Here is a 22,550-nt window from a genome sequence, read left to right on the forward strand (position 1 = left end):
GAATTTGGCGCGAGCTGGGCTAGTAGTAGTAGTAGTAATACATTGGAGATTGTGTACTGTAGTGTAGACTTTAGGTAGACTGCTTGGTTTGGATTCACAGGCGCTGTACAGGAATTGTCATATTTACGAAGACAACGTTAAGGTCGGCGTGCGTGATACTTTTTCTGCCCAACGCCGAGCTAGCAAAGTTATAGTTTACAGTAGGCTACGCAGTAATTGCACAAAATATGGTGTATGACAGCGTTACAAGCTAGCTAACGTTAGCTAGGTGGGTATATTGTAACGTCAACCTTAGCGTTAGTTAGCCAAATACTTTTTTGTGTGTGTGTGTCAGAAGCTAATCTCTTCTCTTTTGTCTTGAATACTAGAGTTCGGAATAACGCCAAAGCAAACCCGGGGCAGGGTAAGTGACATTCGACATATTAACGTTAAAGTCTAACGTTACTTTGTCAACGTTAAATGTAACTAAACTTTACAAGGTGTTTAGGCAGATGCCCTAACTAGTTGCATTCTACTTTCTCTTAACTCATAGAACTTGTGAGTTGCCAGATAACTTTGTGTGGTCTGTACAGTCTATGGGTCTGTGCCTACTGGGGTATTGAATTCATTATATTCAATATCCATACCATTTTGGGGGACAGCTTTCAGTATGCAGATTGCAGACTACTTTTGTTCACTTTATCTGACAGACATATTGGTCTAAGTTTATATTATTCAGTAAAAGTCATGGATGGGAGCAGTGCACTGTATCACTGAAGTAGAGTAATACACTTAGGTATCAGTGATGCAGAAATGGTATTGGTACATTCCTAACTTCTGTAGCCGACATTAACCCTCAGTCATGATTGGTATTACTGCATTCTTTGACGTTTTTCTTTAAAATCTTGCAGCTGGACTACCAACAAAGAAAATAACTGGCTGCTACTGACCAAACAACTCTTAAGAATCCGACATTCTCTACATCATGTCATCGGCACTGGAAACGGCAGTGTCCACGACGCCTCTCCCTCTTCCTGCCCACTTCTCTCATGCAGAGCAATCCTTCTCCCTTAAAAAGCGACGCCGGCCTTTTTCCTCGTCTTCTACGTCCCCTTCATCCTTCTCTTCCCCCGTGAGGCCCTCACATTTTCTGCCCCCACGCCCACCATCCAGGAGAGTGTGCCCCAAGGAGGCGTCCCCCTGGTCACCCGTCTCCCACTCCCTGATCAAATCCCCCCCTCAGCCTTCTCTGTATAACCCCAGCAAGCAACAGCCCTACTTCAGTCAGTGCTTCACTACTTTGGGCCTCATTGGGAGGGGCTCCTTCGGAGAGGTCTACAAGGTGAGGGGGGGGGGGGGGAATCCAAACAATAATATCATCACAGAGTTTTGAACAGTCCCTTTCGCGCATCAAGTTGAACTGCATTTCTCTCTCTAAAAGGTGTCCCATTAGTTTACAGATTTTAATGATTTCACTCACCCCATGTTATATCATGGGCTGAGCAGGAAGTTATAGAGTACCGCAGGGATGACATTTTTGTATGATTACCCAGAAGTCCCTGCGCTGCTGGTTCATAGAGGGAAAAGGCAATGGGATTTTTGGTAATTTCAGTTAAATGCATGAAATAAAGTCTGTGGGTAACAAACGTTTATGTTCAGCAAGATAATCTTCACAAATGAGGAACACTGAACCACAGACCTTATTTCACCAAAATTCCCATACAAAAATCCTATTGCCTTTTACACCTACAAAGTGTTAGCAGCCATGTTTTCCTGACTCATTCCTGTGGTACTCTATATCAGACCTGGATATGCGGGGTAGTTGAAATGGGGCCATGTCATAGAGATGTATTCATATTTGAACATCTGTGCTGTGCAGGGGCGGTTTTAGCATCAGAGCTTTGGGTGGGCGGAAGAAAATTTTGTACAGTTTCAAGTAAAAATGGATCAAACGGGCGCACTTTGAGATCAAAATGAAGAGACTAGATCTATGAAGAACTACACACATCAATATCTTCTTTACCATTCTGTGGTTTTACAGCGATGAAAAAATAATTGTTTCCCTATATATACTATATATATTCTGCATACAGGTTACTATATGGTAGAATTATGCTTGCATAAATAATACCAAAATCACTTCAGGGGAGTTTCAAGTAAAGTAACATTTTGCTTTGTAGGCAAAACAAAAGTAAAATTAAATCAAAAGGGAACTTCCTAACTTATTGGCTGGAATAATATTCCGACAAGATAATAATATACTGTAAGCAATAAAGCAGGAGTTTGCAGTCAACTAGTTGAAATTAATATGTGGCAGTATTTGTGGGGGTCAAAATCTATGTAGGGTGTACCACCACAAATAGATCAGTGTATGGGAAACACTGACTATTAAATTGTGTGACTAGAAAGACACCAATAAATCTGAGAAAATGTACTTTAATTTTTAACAACAGCACTACAACGGTGGCATTACAAATGGTATTATGAAATTATTGTGGGAAAAAACAAGAATGCCACTTTTTTTCATGAACTTTAAGCAGAAAATTTAAAAATAGTTTTAAAGCAAAAGTAAATAATAAATAAAGATCATTTTAACAGAAACTGCTACTAACTCATTGAGTGCCATGGACGGACATGTTCGTCATTTCAAATAGTAACGTAGAGTGCCAAGGACGGACATGTTCGTCAATTGCGTTTTTTGACGGAGAGCAGCACACAACACTGACCCAGACAGACCCAGGCAGCAGGACAGGGTTGGCAAACGCAAGCCAGAATATCCGATGCCCACCAGCAGCAAATCAAGATCAGCAAGAAGCTGCAACCGGCAGCGCACGCAGGGGCCAGCGCTGCTGGTTGCAGCTAAAAATATTATTCTGCCAAACAAAATTCCCTGGCCTTCACTGTTTTATTGAAGGAAATTATTTTTGAGGTGTGACTACATCAGAAAATTAGCTTCAGAGTCAGTGATGTGTTTTAAATGTTTAATTTCACAAAAGGGCCATTATCTCAGCTTCTAGAAAAAAACTGCTCTTTTTTGTTAAATCAAGCTATCTTCTCCGGCTGATAACTAAAGAACGGAAAATGATATCAATAAACCTGTTTTTTCCGGATGATAGAAAAGAGTCTCATCGTTCTTTTTGCGTGTTCATTGTTTACATAGTAATATCACACAATATTCTGTGGGCCTCGAGAAATCACTGAAAAAAGCTCTGAAACTCTGGCACTGGGAGCGTCCGTTCTCCAAAAGTGGCTGGCACTCAATGAGCGAATGACCACCATGGATTTGGAGAGAGATACTTTTTTTTTTTTTTTTTTTTTTTGGGTGGGCTGAGACTATTTTTAAAAAGGCCTAGAACCGCCCCTGGTGCTGTGGTTTTGTGATGGGAAACCTAAAAGATGAATTTGGGTGTCTTTGTAGACCTATATGTTGTCAGAGTGACCAAGATTATTGCTATAGAGATCCTGGAATAGTAAGAGGAGACTTCTACATGTTTTGTATTTTCATAGGTGCTGAGCCACGAGGATGGCCGGGAGTACGCAGTCAAGCGCTCTGTTCATCGCTTCAGGGGCAGTCGTGAGCGGGACCGGTGCGTGAGGGAGGCCAGGAACCACGAGCGCCTGTGTCCCCACCCTCACATCCTGAGCTTTGTGGCCGCCTGGGAGGAGCGTGACCGCCTTTACATCCAGACAGAGCTGTGCTGCACTAGCTTGCTGCTCCACGCTGAGAACCAGCCCCCTACCCCAGGTATATCAGAAATGTACCACGGAATGATTAAGATTACGATTAGGGATGTTAATTATTAATCGATTGATCGATTAAGCTCAACCTACGCTGAACCCACAAGTTTCATTTAGGCGTCCTTGTTAACAGGCGAGCCCGTTCACACCAGCCGCACGCGTGTCACGTTCACGCCTTGCTCAAAAGATCGTGCAGGATTCAGTCATATTTTCCAAGCGTGAAGCTTGAAGCTGCCAGGCATGAATTCAATGGGAGTTGTGGGCAGGTTCAAGGCACGCCGAGTGAGGCGCTGAGGAAAAGAGACTGCTCCTGGTGTGACCGGTTAAGCATCAGTTCAGCTTGAGCCTGCCTCAAGCTTCAGTTCTGCCTATGGTGTGTGATCAAAGGCTAACTTGTTGAGTAGGCCTAAAGACGGGTGTAAAAGCATTTTGTATTTTCTATGTCAAAAAGATGTTTTTTAATCGATTGATAGGTCATTTAACGTGACCATTCCTGCCTCGAGCTCTGCACCTGCCCTATACAGGTTTGGATTGTGCATCTCGCCTTTTTTCAAACATTTAACGTGACCACCCATTGATTAATTTCAACTTGAGCGAATAATTCAAGCGTTCCTTTTGCGTTGGTGTGAACTAGGGATGTGCCGGTTTCCGGTTCCAAGGTATACCACGGTTTGAAAAAGTTGCCGTTCCGAAACCACAATTTTTTTCCGTCATACCATTCCGACAGTATCAGCTTTAAGGAAATTTCAGAAAATGTGCATCCCTAAATAAGATGCACTTTATTATGCCTCCGCCGGCGATAGCCAGGCCGGAGGCATTATGGATCCGGGTTGTCCGTCCGTACGTCCGTCCGTACGATGTTTGTTAACGCGATATCTGAGGAACGCCTGGACGGAATTTCATCAAATTTGCCTCAAACATCGACTTAGACTCAAGGATGATTTGATTAGATTTTGGTGGTCAAAGGTCAAAGGTCAAGGTCACTGTGACCTCTCGAACGCCATTTTCAAGCTTGTTAACGCGATATCTCAGGAATGCCTTGACGGAATTTAATCAAACTTGTCTCAAACATCGACTTGGACTCAAGGATGAACTGATTACATTTTGGTGGTCAAAGGTCAAGGTCACTGTGACCTCTCAAACGCCATTTTCCAGCTTGTTAACGCGATATCTCATGAATACCTTGACGGAATTTCATCAAATTTGCCTCAAACATCTACTTAGACTCAAGGATGAACTGATTACATTTTGGTGGTCAAAAGTCAAAGGTCAAGGTCACTGTCACCTCTCGAACGCCATTTTCAAGCTTGTTAACGTGATATCTCAGGAATGCCTTGACGGAATTTAATCTAACTTGTCTCAAACATCGACTTGGACTCAAGGATGAACTGATTAAATTTTGCTGGTCAAAGGTCAAAGGTCATGGTCACTGTGACCTCTCAAACGCCATTTTCCAGCTTGTTAACGCGATATCTCACGAATGCCTTGACGGACTTTCATCAAATTTGCCTCAAACATCGCCTTAGACTCAAGGATGATCTGATTAGATTTTGGTGGTCAAAGGTCAAGGTGAGCTCTCAAACGCCATTTTCAAGCTTGTTAACGCGATATCTCAGGAATGCCTTGACGGAATTTAATCAAACTTGTCTCAAACACCGACTTGGACTCAAGGATGAACTGATTACATTTTGGTGGTCAAAGTTCAAGGTCGCTGTGACCTCTCACACACCCAATTTCCAAGCTCTGTAACGCAACATCACAGGAGCGCCTTGACGGAATCTCTTCCAATTTGCCTCAAATGGCGATTTGGACCCCAGAATGAACTAATGGCGGAGGCATAAGTCCGCGTTGCGGTCGTTCTAGTTTATTGAATGCATTATGTTGTTGCATTGTGATTGATATTTGGATAATCCTACTGTGCGATGTGTTTTTCTACACTTAAATCTCATACTCTCAGGCAGGATGTCTAGTTGTTATTGACTTTGCTGTCTTTTGAAACTTTCCAATCCAGATGAGCCTGCAGCTTGGGCACACCTGTGCGACCTTCTCTCAGCGCTGCAGCACTTGCACTCCCGCGGTTTTGCACATTTGGATATCAAGCCCGCCAACGTCTTCCTCACTAACTCTGGACGTCTCAAGCTGGGGGACTTTGGGCTGCTGCTTGAGCTCCCACAGAAAGGGACAGACCTTAAGGGGAAGGATGATCTCCAGGAGGGAGATGCCAGATACATGGCCCCCGAGCTGCTCAGGGGGGAGTACGGCGCTGCTGCTGATGTTTTCAGGTAGGAATCCTTCTTAGACAGTGTGAGGGAGAAATGTAAACAATATGGCCATCATAAATTCATCATTTTATGTCCTTGTGATGTCAGCAGTTTGACTCAATTTGACTTTGGCTAAATATTGTCTAATCATTTTCACTTAGTTTGGGTGTTTCTATTCTGGAGCTCGCATGCAATATTGAGGTTCCCAACGGTGGAGAGGGCTGGCAGCAGCTCAGACAAGGCCGCCTCCCCTCAGAGTTTACCAATGGTAAGATCAAGCTCCGTTTGTAAAGAGTCTTGATAAATCTGCTGAACTTATCAAGTTTTCTGTATATTCACATGACTTATGTTATTGCTATTATGGTCTGTATGTGCAGCCCTGTCGCCTGAGCTGCAGACAGTGCTGCGGATGATGCTGGCCCCAGAACCGGCTAAGAGAGCCACTGTCACCGAGCTCCTGTCTCTCCCCTCTGTTCGGAGTCACAGGTGGAGGAGGCGCATCTCCCTTCTCCTCAGTGAAGCCGTTCTCATGCTGACCTCTCTCTGCTGCCAGGTAAATTGAGACTAATACACTTTCTGGAACGCCCTTTTGAACAAGAACTTTTGCAGATTATATTTTCTTGAAAGAGACATGTATGGAATATAAGGTAAACATGAGTATTACAATAATTTTCTCAACCTTGAAGGTTTGGTTGCAGTGAAAACAAATGTTTAAAGTTCCTTTTCTTATTTCTTTTGTACTCCCCCATAGTTTGTAGTGTGTGTTCGGCAGAGGCTCCTCTCTTCCTTTCTCTTGCCGTTCCTCCCTCATTGGACTGACCCGGCACCCTGCACCCCTCCTAAGGACAGTTGGGAGAGGGACTTGTCTCTGCTTACTGACCAAAGCAGCCTGGACGATGACGACGTGTTTCCGCTGGACCCAATGGACCCAGAGCTCTCCCCCACCTTACGGTAGGTAGAGAACAGAACATGTCCCAATCCAGGGTGAAAAGAGAATTTCCAAAATCAAAATCAGTTACAGCTTGATTTTATGCAGCTCTCTCTCATGTTCATATAGATAGCCTATCTATGTTTTATGTTTCTTCAGAGAGACAAATAAAGAAGGGGCTGCTGGACCAGACATTTCCTTTGTTTCAACTTCAACCTTCTATTAAATTCCCTACTTGAATGTATGGTGAATGTATATTTCCCATATTCAACAGGATGAAATCCAGGCAGTCTGTGGAAAGCACCTCCACTCCTCTCCCAGGTTCAGCCACACACAGTCGCCTCAGTCCCCCCCACACACCCACTCACTCCCCCTTCAGCATCCACAACGATTCCTTCCACACTCAGATGCCCAATCTGAGTCCCATCCGTACAAGGTCCAGCAAGTCGCAGCGACGGGGCCTCAACCGGGTCCAAACGGAGGAGGCCTTCCCCCGACGCCACTATGAACCAAAGAAGAATCTCCTCAGTTTGTTCCTTGAGCAGCCATGCTGATGAGACTGTCAGTTTAGCCGAGAACAATGTATTCCCATTTTAAGGTGACGGGTAACGAGGAATGCATGTATGTAAAATCCATGGCTTAACCTATATGTTCAGTATTTAAAAGTGTTTTGTGTGTTGTTGTTTTACAACAACTTCTTTAAGTTGTTTGTTTTTTTTGGGGGGGGGGGGGGGGGGGGGCACTTTGTTTGCATGAATGCAGTTTGCAATCTGGCAAGTCATGGTTTCGTGTTGAAATATTGTTAAAATAAGTTATCACCTCACCTGTTTTGTGTACTCTTGAGTTGTGTGCCTCATGATTCAAAATGCAAAATAAACTGATTAACAGAGCGTCAATCATGAGAGACTAGTATAAAGGTTCAAAATAATATAATTTGATACAACAAACAAGATTAAAGTTTGGTGTATGGCTCCATGATGACGCTCCTGCGATTATGAGAGGAGGGTGTCAGGAATGTGTAGTGGCACATAGAATCTGGAGCCATGACGTTGGGGCGAAACAACTGGTACAGGGGAATGATGGCAACTGCAGAGTGACAACATATCGGTGAGTAGCGAAACTACATCCTAAGAGACGGGAACTTGAAATACTCTGAACTGCTTAGGCGATGAGTTCATCGGCAAAGCAAGGGGCAGTGATGGCTTGCACCGACTGGCTATTGGTAGCATGGGAAAGTGGATAACCGTGATTGGATAGAGAAGCTAGCTTGTGACCAGAAGGTTGTCGGTTCAATCTCTGTGACCAGCAAGATAAATCTGGGTGGGGAAAGTGAAAAGGCAGCGCTTGCCCCTCCCTCATTACCACCACTGAGGTTCCCTTGAGCAGGCATGTCCAAAGTCCGCCCCCCCACATAGTATTGGTTAATCAAGCAAGTTCAATTTGCATCCACTCACATTATCGAATCTGGCCCATTCAAAAAGTTTGGACACCCCTGCCCTTTAGCAAGGCCCTTGACCCCAACCGCTCCAGTAGAGCTGCTCAGTGGCCAGCAGGTCAGACTGTGGTTGTACTGGGCAGTGTCCAGGTATGAATGTGTGTGTGAATGTGAACAGGGCACTCCTGAAAAAGAAAGGGTTGCACTCAGTGAGACTCCCTTGAATAAATAAAGGTTAGAAAAAAGTAGTCGTCTTTCTGATTGAAATTACATCAAGACTTCACAAGTATCATCTAAAAATCTATGGGTCTTTTGGAACATGCTTTGAGCACTGACCTAAATAATACAGGCTTTAAGTAGACACAAACCTCCCCAGCACACTAGATGGCGGCAAAGTATTAAAACCCTGTTGTATGTATTTGTAAGGAAGATGTGTGGTGGTGGTGTGTACTACTCGTTTTGATGGGTGACCTGAGTCAGATCAGCAGTGATACGTTTGTGCAAATTATTAGTCAGAACAAGCATAGGGCAACCCCAAAGCAGGAAGATAACTGAATAGCAGAGAGAGAAGGTCATAAGGATCCGAGGCAAAGTTTAGGTCTAGTCTAGGCCATAGGCTATTGGGAAACTAAAATATATTGGGGAAATATGTGGAATATTGCCGAGGAGGAATCAGTTGAACTGTCACGTTTCACTGTAAGATAGAAACAGAAAGAGGAAGAAAGAGAATGGTGTATTCACAAAATACAGGTAGCCTATGCCAGAGAGGTTCTCAAATGTTCTTCAGCAAAAGGACCCCTTACAAGATAGAAAATATACCGGGGACCCCCTCATTCTGATTTGTGATTTTGGGCTAATATAAGCTTAATTGTTTCCACAGTAACGTGCTTGACTTTTAAATTGATAGGTTTGTTAGATTAGAATGTAATCCATGAACCATTTTAGATTTAAAGCATAAAATATTTCGTTGAACTATGAAGCTTTTGCAAAAAGAAAAGAAAAATAAGTTTTTATTTTTATTTTCCTGAAAACTTATCGCGGATTCCCTGGCAAAGTGCCACGGACCCCTGGGGGTCCCCTGACCGCCATTTGAGAACCACTGGCCTCTGCAGCATAATGCGTATCATTTTTCAGAATTTGGCGCGAGCTGGGCTAGTTACACATTGGAGGCTGTGTACTGTGTAGAATAGGTAGACTGCTTGGTTTGGATTCAGTACACAGGCGCTGTACAGGAATTGTCATATTTCCGAAAACAACGTTTATGGGCGGCGTGCGTGAAACCTTTTCTGCCAAACGCCGAGCTACCAAAGTTATAGTCTACAGTAGGCTACGTTATAATTGCATTGTATGGGGTATGACAGCGTTACTAGCTAACGTTAGCTAGCTAGCTAGCTAGGTGGGTATAACGTCAACCGTCGCGTTAACCAAAGATTTATTTTTATTTGTGTCAGAAGCTAGCTAATCTCTTCTCTTTTGTCTTGAATACTAGAGTTTGGAATAACACCGAAGCCAACCCTGGGTAAGTGACATTCATATTAACGTTACTTTGTCAACGTTAAATGTAACCAAACTTTACAAGGTGTTTCTGTTTAGGCAGATGACCTAACTGCATTCATGTTGCATTCTACTTTCTCTTAACTCCAGAACTTGTGAGTTGCCAGATAACTTTGTGTGGTCTGTGTTTACCGGGGTATGGTATTCATTATATTCAATATTCATACAATTTTGGGGGTCAGCTTTCTGTATGCAGATTGCAGACTACTTTTGTTCAGTTTGTCTGACATATTGGTCTAAGTTTATATTATTCAGTAAAAGTTATGGATGGGAGCAGTGCACTGTATCACTGAAGTAGAGTAATACACTTTGCTAGGTATAAGTGATGCAGAAATGGTATTGGTACATTCCTAACTTCTGTAGCCTACATTAACCCTCAGTCAAGATTGGTATTACTGCATTATTTGATGCTTTTCTTTAAAATCTTGCAGCTGGACTACCAACAAAGAAAATAACTCGCTGCTACTGACCAAACAACTCTTAAAAATCCGACAATCTCTACATCATGTCATCGGCACTGGAAACGGCAGTGTCCACGACGCCTCTTCCTGCCCACTTCTCTCATGCAGAGCAATCCTTCTCCCTCATAAAGCGACGCCGGCCTTTTTCCTCGTCTTCTACATCCCTTTCATCCTTCTCTTCCCCCGTGAGGCCCTCACATTTTCTGCCCCCACGCCCACCATCCAAGAGAGTGTGCCCCAAGCAGGCGTCCCCCTGGTCACCCGTCTCCCACTCCCTGATCAAATCCCCCCCTCAGCCTTCTCTGTATAACCCCAGCAAGCAACAGCCCTACTTCAGTCAGTGCTTCACTATTTTGGGCCTCATTGGGAGGGGCTCCTTTGGAGAGGTCTACAAGGTGAGAGGGGGGAATCCAAACAATATATCACTACAGATTTTTGAACAGCCCCTTTCACCCATCAAGTTTAACTGCATTTCTCTCTCTAAACGATGTCCCATTAGTTTACAGTTTTTAATGATCTCGGCTTACCCAGAAGTCCCTGCACTCCTGGTTCGTAGAGGGAAAAGGCAATGGGATTTGTGCATGGTAATTTCAGTTAAATGCATGAAATAAAGTCTGTGGGTAACAAACGTTTATGTTCAGCAAGATAATCTTCACAAATGAGGAACACTGAACCACAGACCTTATTTCACCAAAATTCCCATACAAAAATCCTATTGCCTTTTACACCTACAAAGTGTTAGCAGCCATGTTTTCCTGACTCATTCCTGTGGTACTCTATATCAGACCTGGATATGTGGGGTAGTTGAAATGGGGCCATGTCATAGAGATGTATTCATATTTGAACATCTGTGCTGTGCAGGGGCGGTTTTAGCATCAAAGCTTTGGGTGGGCGGAAGAAAATTTTGTACAGTTTCAAGTAAAAATGGATCAAACGGGCGCACTTTGAGATCAAAATGAAGAGACTAGATCTATGAAGAACTACACACATCAATATCTTCTTTACCATTCTGTGGTTTTACAGCGATGAAAAAATAATTGTTTCCCTATATATACTATATATATTCTGCATACAGGTTACTATATGGTAGAATTATGCTTGCATAAATAATACCAAAATCACTTCAGGGGAGTTTCAAGTAAAGTAACATTTTGCTTTGTAGGCAAAACAAAAGTAAAATTAAATCAAAAGGGAACTTCCTAACTTATTGGCTGGAATAATATTCCGACAAGATAATAATATACTGTAAGCAATAAAGCAGGAGTTTGCAGTCAACTAGTTGAAATTAATATGTGGCAGTATTTGTGGGGGTCAAAATCTATGTAGGGTGTACCACCACAAATAGATCAGTGTATGGGAAACACTGACTATTAAATTGTGTGACTAGAAAGACACCAATAAATCTGAGAAAATGTACTTTAATTTTTAACAACAGCACTACAACGGTGGCATTACAAATGGTATTATGAAATTATTGTGGGAAAAAACAAGAATGCCACTTTTTTTCATGAACTTTAAGCAGAAAATTTAAAAATAGTTTTAAAGCAAAAGTAAATAATAAATAAAGATAATTTTAACAGAAACGGCTACTAATGACCACCATGGATTTGGAGAGAGAGAATTTTTTTTTTTTTTTTTTTTTTTGGGTGGGCTGAGACTATTTTTAAAAAGGCCTAGAACCGCCCCTGGTGCTGTGGTTTTGTGATGGGAAACCTAAAATATGAATTTGGGTGTCTTTGTAGACCTATATGTTGTCAGAGTGACCAAGATTATTGCTATAGAGATCCTGGAATAGTAAGAGGAGACTTCTACATGTTTTGTATTTTCATAGGTGCTGAGCCACGAGGATGGCCGGGAGTACGCAGTCAAGCGCTCTGTTCATCGCTTCAGGGGCAGTCGTGAGCGGGACCGGTGCGTGAGGGAGGCCAGGAACCACGAGCGCCTGTGTCCCCACCCTCACATCCTGAGCTTTGTGGCCGCCTGGGAGGAGCGTGACCGCCTTTACATCCAGACAGAGCTGTGCTGCACTAGCTTGCTGCTCCATGCTGAGAACCAGCCCCCTACCCCAGGTATATCAGAAATGTACAACGGAATGATTAAGATTACGATTAGGGATGTTAATTATTAATCGATTGATCGATTAAGCTCAACCTACGCTGAACCCACAAGTTTCATTTAGGCGTCCTTGTTAACAGGCGAGCCCGTTCACACCAGCCGCACGCGTGTCACGTTCACGCCTTGCTCAAAAGATCGTGCAGGATTCAGTCATATTTTCCAAGTGTGAAGCTTGAAGCTGCCAGGCATGAATTCAATGGGAGTTGTGGGCAGGTTCAAGGCACGCCGAGTGAGGCGCTGAGGAAAAGAGACTGCTCCTGGTGTGACCGGTTAAGCATCAGTTCAGCTTGAGCCTGCCTCAAGCTTCAGTTCTGCCTATGGTGTGTGATCAAAGGCTAACTTGTTGAGTAGGCCTAAAGACGGGTGTAAAAGCATTTTGTATTTTCTATGTCAAAAAGATGTTTTTTAATCGATTGATAGGTCATTTAACGTGACCATTCCTGCCTCGAGCTCTGCACCTGCCCTATACAGGTTTGGATTGTGCATCTCGCCTTTTTTCAAACATTTAACGTGACCACCCATTGATTAATTTCAACTTGAGCGAATAATTCAAGCGTTCCTTTTGCGTTGGTGTGAACTAGGGATGTGCCGGTTTCCGGTTCCAAGGTATACCACGGTTTGAAAAAGTTGCCGTTCCGAAACCACAATTTTTTTCCGTCATACCATTCCGACAGTATCAGCTTTAAGGAAATTTCAGAAAATGTGCATCCCTAAATAAGATGCACTTTATTATGCCTCCGCCGGCGATAGCCAGGCCGGAGGCATTATGGATCCGGGTTGTCCGTCCGTACGTCCGTCCGTACGATGTTTGTTAACGCGATATCTGAGGAACGCCTGGACGGAATTTCATCAAATTTGCCTCAAACATCGACTTAGACTCAAGGATGATTTGATTAGATTTTGGTGGTCAAAGGTCAAAGGTCAAGGTCACTGTGACCTCTCGAACGCCATTTTCAAGCTTGTTAACGCGATATCTCAGGAATGCCTTGACGGAATTTAATCAAACTTGTCTCAAACATCGACTTGGACTCAAGGATGAACTGATTACATTTTGGTGGTCAAAGGTCAAGGTCACTGTGACCTCTCAAACGCCATTTTCCAGCTTGTTAACGCGATATCTCATGAATACCTTGACGGAATTTCATCAAATTTGCCTCAAACATCTACTTAGACTCAAGGATGAACTGATTACATTTTGGTGGTCAAAAGTCAAAGGTCAAGGTCACTGTCACCTCTCGAACGCCATTTTCAAGCTTGTTAACGTGATATCTCAGGAATGCCTTGACGGAATTTAATCTAACTTGTCTCAAACATCGACTTGGACTCAAGGATGAACTGATTAAATTTTGCTGGTCAAAGGTCAAAGGTCATGGTCACTGTGACCTCTCAAACGCCATTTTCCAGCTTGTTAACGCGATATCTCACGAATGCCTTGACGGACTTTCATCAAATTTGCCTCAAACATCGCCTTAGACTCAAGGATGATCTGATTAGATTTTGGTGGTCAAAGGTCAAAGGTCAAGGTGAGCTCTCGAACGCCATTTTCAAGCTTGTTAACGCGATATCTCAGGAATGCCTTGACGGAATTTAATCAAACTTGTCTCAAACACCGACTTGGACTCAAGGATGAACTGATTACATTTTGGTGGTCAAAGTTCAAGGTCGCTGTGACCTCTCACACACCCAATTTCCAAGCTCTGTAACGCAACATCACAGGAGCGCCTTGACGGAATCTCTTCCAATTTGCCTCAAATGGCGATTTGGACCCCAGAATGAACTAATGGCGGAGGCATAAGTCCGCGTTGCGGTCGTTCTAGTTTATTGAATGCATTATGTTGTTGCATTGTGATTGATATTTGGATAATCCTACTGTGCGATGTGTTTTTCTACACTTAAATCTCATACTCTCAGGCAGGATGTCTAGTTGTTATTGACTTTGCTGTCTTTTGAAACTTTCCAATCCAGATGAGCCTGCAGCTTGGGCACACCTGTGCGACCTTCTCTCAGCGCTGCAGCACTTGCACTCCCGCGGTTTTGCACATTTGGATATCAAGCCCGCCAACGTCTTCCTCACTAACTCTGGACGTCTCAAGCTGGGGGACTTTGGGCTGCTGCTTGAGCTCCCACAGAAAGGGACAGACCTTAAGGGGAAGGATGATCTCCAGGAGGGAGATGCCAGATACATGGCCCCCGAGCTGCTCAGGGGGGAGTACGGCGCTGCTGCTGATGTTTTCAGGTAGGAATCCTTCTTAGACAGTGTGAGGGAGAAATGTAAACAATATGGCCATCATAAATTCATCATTTTATGTCCTTGTGATGTCAGCAGTTTGACTCAATTTGACTTTGGCTAAATATTGTCTAATCATTTTCACTTAGTTTGGGTGTTTCTATTCTGGAGCTCGCATGCAATATTGAGGTTCCCAACGGTGGAGAGGGCTGGCAGCAGCTCAGACAAGGCCGCCTCCCCTCAGAGTTTACCAATGGTAAGATCAAGCTCCGTTTGTAAAGAGTCTTGATAAATCTGCTGAACTTATCAAGTTTTCTGTATATTCACATGACTTATGTTATTGCTATTATGGTCTGTATCTGCAGCCCTGTCGCCTGAGCTGCAGACAGTGCTGCGGATGATGCTGGCCCCAGAACCGGCTAAGAGAGCCACTGTCACCGAGCTCCTGTCTCTCCCCTCTGTTCGGAGTCACAGGTGGAGGAGGCGCATCTCCCTTCTCCTCAGTGAAGCCGTTCTCATGCTGACCTCTCTCTGCTGCCAGGTAAATTGAGACTACCGGTAATACACTTTCTGGAACGCCCTTTTGAACAAGAACTTTTGCAGATTATATTTTCTTGAAAGAGACATGTATGGAATATAAGGTAAACATGAGTATTACAATAATTTTCTCAACCTTGAAGGTTTGGTTGCAGTGAAAACAAATGTTTAAAGTTCCTTTTCTTATTTCTTTTGTGCTCCCCCATAGTTTGTAGTGTGTGTTCGGCAGAGGCTCCTCTCTTCCTTTCTCTTGCCGTTCCTCCCTCATTGGACTGACCCGGCACCCTGCACCCCTCCTAAGGACAGTTGGGAGAGGGACTTGTGTCTGCTTACTGACCAAAGCAGCCTGGACGATGACGACGTGTTTCCGCTGGACCCAATGGACCCAGAGCTCTCCCCCACCTTACGGTAGGTAGAGAACAGAACATGTCCCAATCCAGGGTGAAAAGAGAATTTCCAAAATCAAAATCAGTTACAGCTTGATTTTATGCAGCTCTCTCTCATGTTCATATAGATAGCCTATCTATGTTTTATGTTTCTTCAGAGAGACAAATAAAGAAGGGGCTGCTGGACCAGACATTTCCTTTGTTTCAACTTCAACCTTCTATTAAATTCCCTACTTGAATGTATAGTGAATGTATATTTCCCATATTCAACAGGATGAAATCCAGGCAGTCTGTGGAAAGCACCTCCACTCCTCTCCCAGGTTCAGCCACACACAGTCGCCTCAGTCCCCCCCCCATGCCCAATCTGAGTCCCATCCGTACAAGGTCCAGCAAGTCGCAGCGACGGGGCCTCAACCGGGTCCAAACGGAGGAGGCCTTCCCCCGACGCAACTATGAACCAAAGAAGAATCTCCTCAGTTTGTTCCTTGAGCAGCCATGCTGATGAGACTGTCAGTTTAGCCGAGAACAATGTATTCCCATTTTAAGGTGACGGGTAACGAGGAATGCATGTATGTAAAATCCATGGCTTAACCTATATGTTCAGTATTTAAAAGTGTTTTGTGTGTTGTTGTTTTACAACAACTTCTTTAAGTTGTTTTTTTTTGTGGGGGGGGGGGGGGGGGGCACTTTGTTTGCATGAATGCAGTTTGCAATCTGGCAAGTCATGGTTTCGTGTTGAAATATTGTTAAAATAAGTTATCACCTCACCTGTTTTGTGTACTCTTGAGTTGTGTGCCTAATGATTCAAAATGCAAAATAAACTGATTAACAGAGCTTCAATCATGAGAGACTAGTATAAAGGTTCAAAATAATATAATTTGATACAACAAACAAGATTAAAGTTTGGTGTATGGCTCCATGATGACGCTCCTGCGATTATGAGAGGAGGGTGTCAGGAATGTGTAGTGGCACATAGAATCTGGAGCCATGACGTTGGGGCGAAACAACTGGTACAGGGGAATGATGGCAACTGCAGAGTGACAACATATCGGTGAGTAGCGAAACTACATCGTAAGAGATAGGAACTTGAAATACTCTGAACTGCTTAGGTGATGAGTTCATCGGCAAAGCAAGGGGCAGTGATGGCTTGCACCGACTGGCTATTGGTAGCATGGGAAAGTGTGGATAACCGTGATTGGATAGAGAAGTATGAATGAAACTGGATGAGCAGTGGTGGCCCAATGGTTGGAGAAGCTAGCTTGTGACCAGAAGGTTGTCGGTTCAATCCCCGTGACCAGCAAGATGAATCTGGGTGGGGAAAGTGAAAAGGCAGCACGGGGGCCAACTGCTGACCCATTTTAAGTGGCCCTCAGCTTCTCAAAGTATAATTGTATTATATGATTTTTAAAATAACCTATATGATGTGAGAAGTAGCCCCCCCTCAGTATTTTCACATTATCGAATCTGGCCCCATTCAAACATTTTGGACTTTGAGCAAGGCCCTTAACCCCAACCGCTCCAGTAGAGCTGCTCAGTGGCCAGCAGGTCAGACTGTGGTTGTACTGGGCAGTGTCCACTCCTGAAAAAGAAAGGGTTGCTGAGACTCCCTTGAATAAATATAGGCTAGAAAAAAGTAGTCGTCTTTCTGATTGAAATTACATCAAGACTTCACAAGTATCTCAAATCTATGGGTTTTTTGGAACACAAACCTCCCCAGCACACTAGATGGCGGCAAAGTATTAAAACCCTGTTGTATGTATTTGTAAGGAAGATGTGTGGTGGTGCGTACTACTCGTTTTGATGGGTGACCTGAGTCAGCAGTGATAAGTTTGCAAATGATTAGTCAAAAGCATAGGGCAACCCCAAAGCAGGGAGATAACTTGCCTCTGTATGGGTATGAATAGCAGAGAGAGGGGGTCATAAGGAGGCAAAGTTTAGGTCTAGTTTAGGCCATTAATACTTTAAAAAACTCTCGTAACAGACAAGCCCGTCTTTTATTGTCACACGAACACCACAATACACTCATGCCGACAGTGGCCGGTGAAAAGTGTCCTCTGCATTTAACCCATCCAGGCATGTCCTTTCCTCCGAGGGGCAGGCCAGGAGCAGTGGTCGCTTTCTCGTACAGCGCCCGGGGACCAACTTCGGATGTTGTCGTCACTGGTCGGATGACGATGACGATCTGATCTTCTGCATGTTTTTAGTGGGGGGGTTATATACGGAGGAACCCCCTGGGGGAGCACGGGGAGAACATGCAAACTTCACACAGAGAGAAAGGCCCTTACAACGAGATAACCCAACTGAGCAGTAGGCACTGAAGATATGGGGGGAACACAACCACAGCGCCCACAGTGTCCCAGGTGAGAATCGAACTCAGGACCTTCTAACTGTGAGGCGACAGCGCTACCGACTGCGCCACCGTACCCCCGTACCCCCCCTTTAATATTTATTGGGAAACTAAAATATATTGGGGAAATATTGCCGAGGAGGAATCAGTTGAACTGTCACTTTTCACTGTAAGATAGAAACAGAAAGAGGTGTTATTTAAGAGGATTGTACTTGAATCACAGCAGGTTTGTGTTTGAACCATATGGGTAGGGCAGCAGCACACCAACAAACAAGTTTCGGCACACAGGCCTTCCTCATTTGATATTGTATGTGCCTTGCACCAAAGTTATTTATATATTTTTTGGAGTGTGATCGCTGTTCACTTTTTTCCCTAGTACAAATGTACTTCTCACTTTCTTTGGAGGGTGAATCTTCTGTCCTGCTTACAGCCGAGAAATGGAACAGAGCGACTGGGTTCAGGAGATCGCTGGAGCCCCCGAACCCCGAGGGAACCTACGAGGAAGCAGGTACAAATTAACAAAACATCCGTGGTAACTCTGATGCTGTACCTGCTCTCACCCACTGACTCATTCCTCGCCAGATCCCTACGTATTGTAGCAAAACACGAGAACAGAAAATATTCACATAAGCGTGCTCTACATTTGAAGTGACAGCTTAGGATTTACAAGTGTGCCAAGATTCAATATTTGAAAGAATTTGTAAATAGCAGCTGCAAACATGTTATTTGTTCACATTTTGTTCATGAAGTTAAATATATAGTTCTAGTAGAAGTATAACTGAGTCGTTACAATTTCTCTGTATGTATGAACAGTTTGCATTTCCAAAGCTGACCTTGTCGTCTTTAGTGAGTCTCTGGCAGCATGAGCCAAATGAACAGCAGATCAGCAGCACTGAAGGCTAAGGCCAGCAGAGCCGGAGCTTGATAGAAGACGTCTCCTCTATCGGAGTTGATAGCAAAGTAGGCACCCATCAGCGGCCCCACAGTAAAGCCCAGGAAGAAGGCAATCCCGATCATAGCCTAGACACAACAAGAACATACTGAGCAGAAATAACCGTTTTGGTTTTGCTCCCATTTTTCACGAGTTGAAATAAAAAAAAATCTATGCACATGAAAGGCTTATTTCTCTCACATTTTGTTGACAAATTGGTTTAAATCCATGTTGGTGAGCACTTGTCGTTTGCCAAAAGGATCCCTCAACCTGACAGGTGTGGCATATCAGGATGCTGATTAAACGCATTATTATCGCACAGGTATGCCTTGGGCTGCGCGATAATTCAATATGATCGTTTATCGTCTTTCGGTGGAATCATATCATCGTTACTGGTCAGGTCGATCAAGGGTGTCGCTTTGTGTTGAAACCTGTTAACCTAACCTAGGAGGATATGCCCTTCAGCTGTACATGACTTCCCATGTTGTAACCCACGTTGTAACCATGTCGTAACCATGTGGAACCACAAGTTCCATTTGAAGGCAGCAGAGCACATTGGAGACGGCTTATGGTCGTGAAATGAACATTCAATTCACGGGCAACAGCTCTGTTGGACATTCCTGCAGTCAGCATGCCAATTTTGCACGCTCCCTCAAAACTTGCGAGATCTGTGGCATTGTGTTGTGTGATAACATTTTAGAGTGGCTTTCTATTGTGACCAGCCCAACGCACACCTGTGCAATAATCATGCTGTGTAATCAGCATATGCCACACCTGTCAGGTGGATGGATTATCTTGGCAAAGGAGAAGTGCTCACTAACATGGATTTAAACACATTTGCGAACAAAATGTGAGAGAAATAAGCCTTTTGTGTCCATAGAAAACATCTTAGATCTTTTATTTCAACTCTTGAAAAATGGGAATAAAAACAAAAGTGTCATGTTAATTTTTTAACAGGGGCATAAACGTCCTAATCATTAACATGTAGAGCTGTGAGATTAGATGTGTCTGAATATTGGTGTGAGCCTAGATGGCGCTAGAGTGATCTGTTTGTTGGAGAAATGACAGGAAAAGAGGTAAGAGCTGAGGAGAGAGAGGCAGAAAATGGTGCTAGAAGGTGATGTGGGCCTTTAGCAAAATGATAGAGCACACATCCAATCACTACACTTTCTTAAAAAAAATCTAATTAATGCTACATTTCCTGTTATGGCCACAGAGGGCAGTGCCTACCATTCCACGATTCCGTGCGCTCGGGGAAGGCAAGTCGGCCACGATGGCGGTGCAGAGGCTGACATTCTGAGGAACAGGAGCAGGTGATTTGAAACGAGAAGCTAACTCGGGGAAATCGTCCATCTTCACTTCAAATATGACCGAGTCGGTCTGTGCTGGTTTCGACCTCCCTGAAGAGCTTGGGGCAGATCTGCTGCCTCTCAAACCTGTATGAATGATTACAATTACGGTAGGTTTATGTGTTCTAACAGGTTATTTTCATTGACTGAAGTGAGAAAAAGCAAAGAGGATGTTCAACTGAGAAAGCCAAATTTAGGAAAATAGTATCCTCCATGCAATAAGGTGACAGGGGATCATTCTGGAAAATGTAATCCAATAAAAGTCTCCATTTGACTGGAGTGTGATAATTACCTCTTTTCGGTACATCCAATGATTTCTTGTGCATAATTCTGTCCTGAGGAGAGTTACCACTGTACTTCGATGTCTGTGGAAATGCATGAAACTAAATGTTACTAATTTCGTGATCAAAGTTTGTTTTTCTTTCTTTTCTGGGCTCAAACTGGAACCAACCTTTGCTTGCGGATCCCATATGGACCTGTCTCGGTGTGGGTAAGCATGGCAAATACTTTGGCGCATGACTCCATTGGCCAGGGGCGCTGCTCTTGAGGCAAGAGGAGGGCATCAGTGGTCCCTCTGGCATGACGGCTGTTACTATAGCCATGTTTGCTTGACGTGTCTGCTCCTCTGCCTACAGGCACTCCATTGGCAGCTGACGGACTCTGCCTTGAACTCAGACCTGCCCAATTCCTGGGAAGAGATGGTAAGTGTTCATTTCTATGCATGTAAGGCTGCATAGTAAACATTCATGCCTGTGACTCAAATCAATCCATTTCAGATTGTTCTGGCCAAGACCATAAAAGCAATCTTGTGAATATGTTCCTACCCCCTTGACCCCTTGTTCAGGGACGTAGGGATTTGGCAATCTCAGAGGAGGTGATGATGAGGCTCTAGGTGGCTGCTGAGGCTCCATCCTCTCTCCACTCCGGTATTTAGGGACAAAAGGCTTGGCAGCAGATGGCAGTTTGCTTTCCTGGGTAAAATAAAGACAGTCTTTCATGAACAGCTTGCTGGATTGCAACCTTTATCAATGGATAAGTTCAACAGCCAACGGTTCCGTGCGGCGCATAATTGCCCGAGTGACATCACTGATGACACAATTCTCGAGTGGCAAAGCTAAACACATGAGTTGACAATGAGTTTGGTCACACACAAAAAGTGCCCCATGCACATCCTCTTCAGTCTCCACCCTAGAATGCTAGCTTTTGATGATGAGTAGATAGGTCAGTGTGGTAGCCTCAACGCGAGACTCATCAGTCATTCTTCCTTCCTTCTCATGGCATGACTGTATAAATAGTTCCTTCCTCATTCAGAAGGAAGAATGACTGATGAGTCTCGCGTTGAGGCTAGGTCTGGTCAGTGGTAGATGCCGAGTTCAGGTGAATTAATGTAAATAATTAATTCAGACCTGCAACACTTGTTTTAAACGCTGGTTGATTCTAGTGCAGCTACAACGTTACATTTATCTCATAGACAAACATCTTGCTAACGTTGTTGTAACCAAGGCAGGTGAGCTGTCAAAAGTTCAAGTGTTAAAAAAAAAACGCTGCTAACGTTAGCAACTCTGCTCAAAAACCAGCTATCGTTAGCAAGCTTTGACACAATCAGGCTAGCGTTACTTATGATTTACTTAACCAGTTGAGTTCATGATTAATCCAAATCCTATCGTAGCTAGGTTAGCGTTAGCTTGCTAGGATTGTACGAAATGTAACGTCCTTGTCCATCTTCAGTTTTTCGATCATACAGCTAAAATTTCACAATTACCCACTTGCATTGTCAGATTGCTTAACTTACTACGCTACGCCAAAAATGTGTTGTTAGCTAAACTACTTGTAACCTGTAGTAGGACAGCAACGTGAAGCTGCCTAGCTTTTAGAGACCTTTAATATAGATAGACACCCCAACTTCCAGTCACTTCCTGTATCTGTGCCACGGGAGGTTTCGCCACTACCACGCCCCCTAACGGTACGTGCACATCTACAATGGCACGGCGGCTTGCCTGCTGAAAAAGCCGCTTTGACGCTGCATCTTGATAGGCTGTCTTGCTGTATTCTCGATTCTGATTGGTCCATTTCAACATCGCGCTGGAACCGCCCCCAGCGTTTCAGCGTTTCACTGTCGCAGACTAGAGGCGGCTTCTCTCCGAGCGGCTTCACGCTCGCGGGGCGGGACTAACGGCCCGGCCACATCTACGCGTCGTTTGACGCGGGGCTGACGCTGCTGCCCATCCACTTTGTATTGGAACATGCTGCTCGACGCCTCGCAAAGCATGCTGGGAGACCAGACGACGCGTGCAGCATGTTC

The 22,550-nt window shown here is 44.1% G+C and overlaps 2 protein-coding genes and 1 long non-coding RNA gene across 3 annotated transcripts; 2 read left to right on the plus strand and 1 right to left on the minus strand.

Annotated features, from left to right (window-relative positions):
* Positions 1 to 142: 142 nt before the first annotated feature.
* LOC310775438 (membrane-associated tyrosine- and threonine-specific cdc2-inhibitory kinase-like) lies at positions 143 to 7,569 on the plus strand. The gene is made up of 9 exons (XM_083635586.1): positions 143 to 268; positions 369 to 403; positions 891 to 1,321; positions 3,487 to 3,724; positions 5,729 to 5,999; positions 6,140 to 6,246; positions 6,356 to 6,531; positions 6,730 to 6,929; positions 7,181 to 7,569. Exons 3-9 carry the CDS (start codon positions 965 to 967, stop codon positions 7,458 to 7,460), a joined length of 1,629 nt encoding a protein of 542 aa, XP_083491712.1. The 5' UTR covers positions 143 to 268; positions 369 to 403; positions 891 to 964; the 3' UTR covers positions 7,461 to 7,569.
* Positions 7,570 to 10,400: 2,831 nt separating this feature from the next.
* LOC310775694 (membrane-associated tyrosine- and threonine-specific cdc2-inhibitory kinase-like) lies at positions 10,401 to 16,123 on the plus strand (the record flags this gene model as incomplete). Its single annotated transcript, XM_083635842.1, has 7 exons — positions 10,401 to 10,751; positions 12,188 to 12,425; positions 14,437 to 14,707; positions 14,848 to 14,954; positions 15,064 to 15,239; positions 15,444 to 15,643; positions 15,895 to 16,123. 7 exons carry the CDS (start codon positions 10,401 to 10,403, stop codon positions 16,121 to 16,123), a joined length of 1,572 nt encoding a protein of 523 aa, XP_083491968.1.
* A 1,592-nt stretch (positions 16,124 to 17,715) lies between these two features.
* LOC310775454 lies at positions 17,716 to 18,973 on the minus strand. Its single transcript, XR_014552671.1, has 3 exons — positions 18,802 to 18,973; positions 18,363 to 18,462; positions 17,716 to 18,135 (listed from the first exon to the last, which is right to left on the minus strand). It is a non-coding gene; the product is annotated as an uncharacterized lncRNA (long non-coding RNA).
* Between the last annotated feature and the right edge of the window lie 3,577 nt (positions 18,974 to 22,550).

This window comes from Poromitra crassiceps, assembly GCF_964638095.1.
Source record: "Poromitra crassiceps genome assembly, chromosome: 4".
NCBI lineage: Eukaryota > Metazoa > Chordata > Actinopteri > Beryciformes > Melamphaidae > Poromitra > Poromitra crassiceps.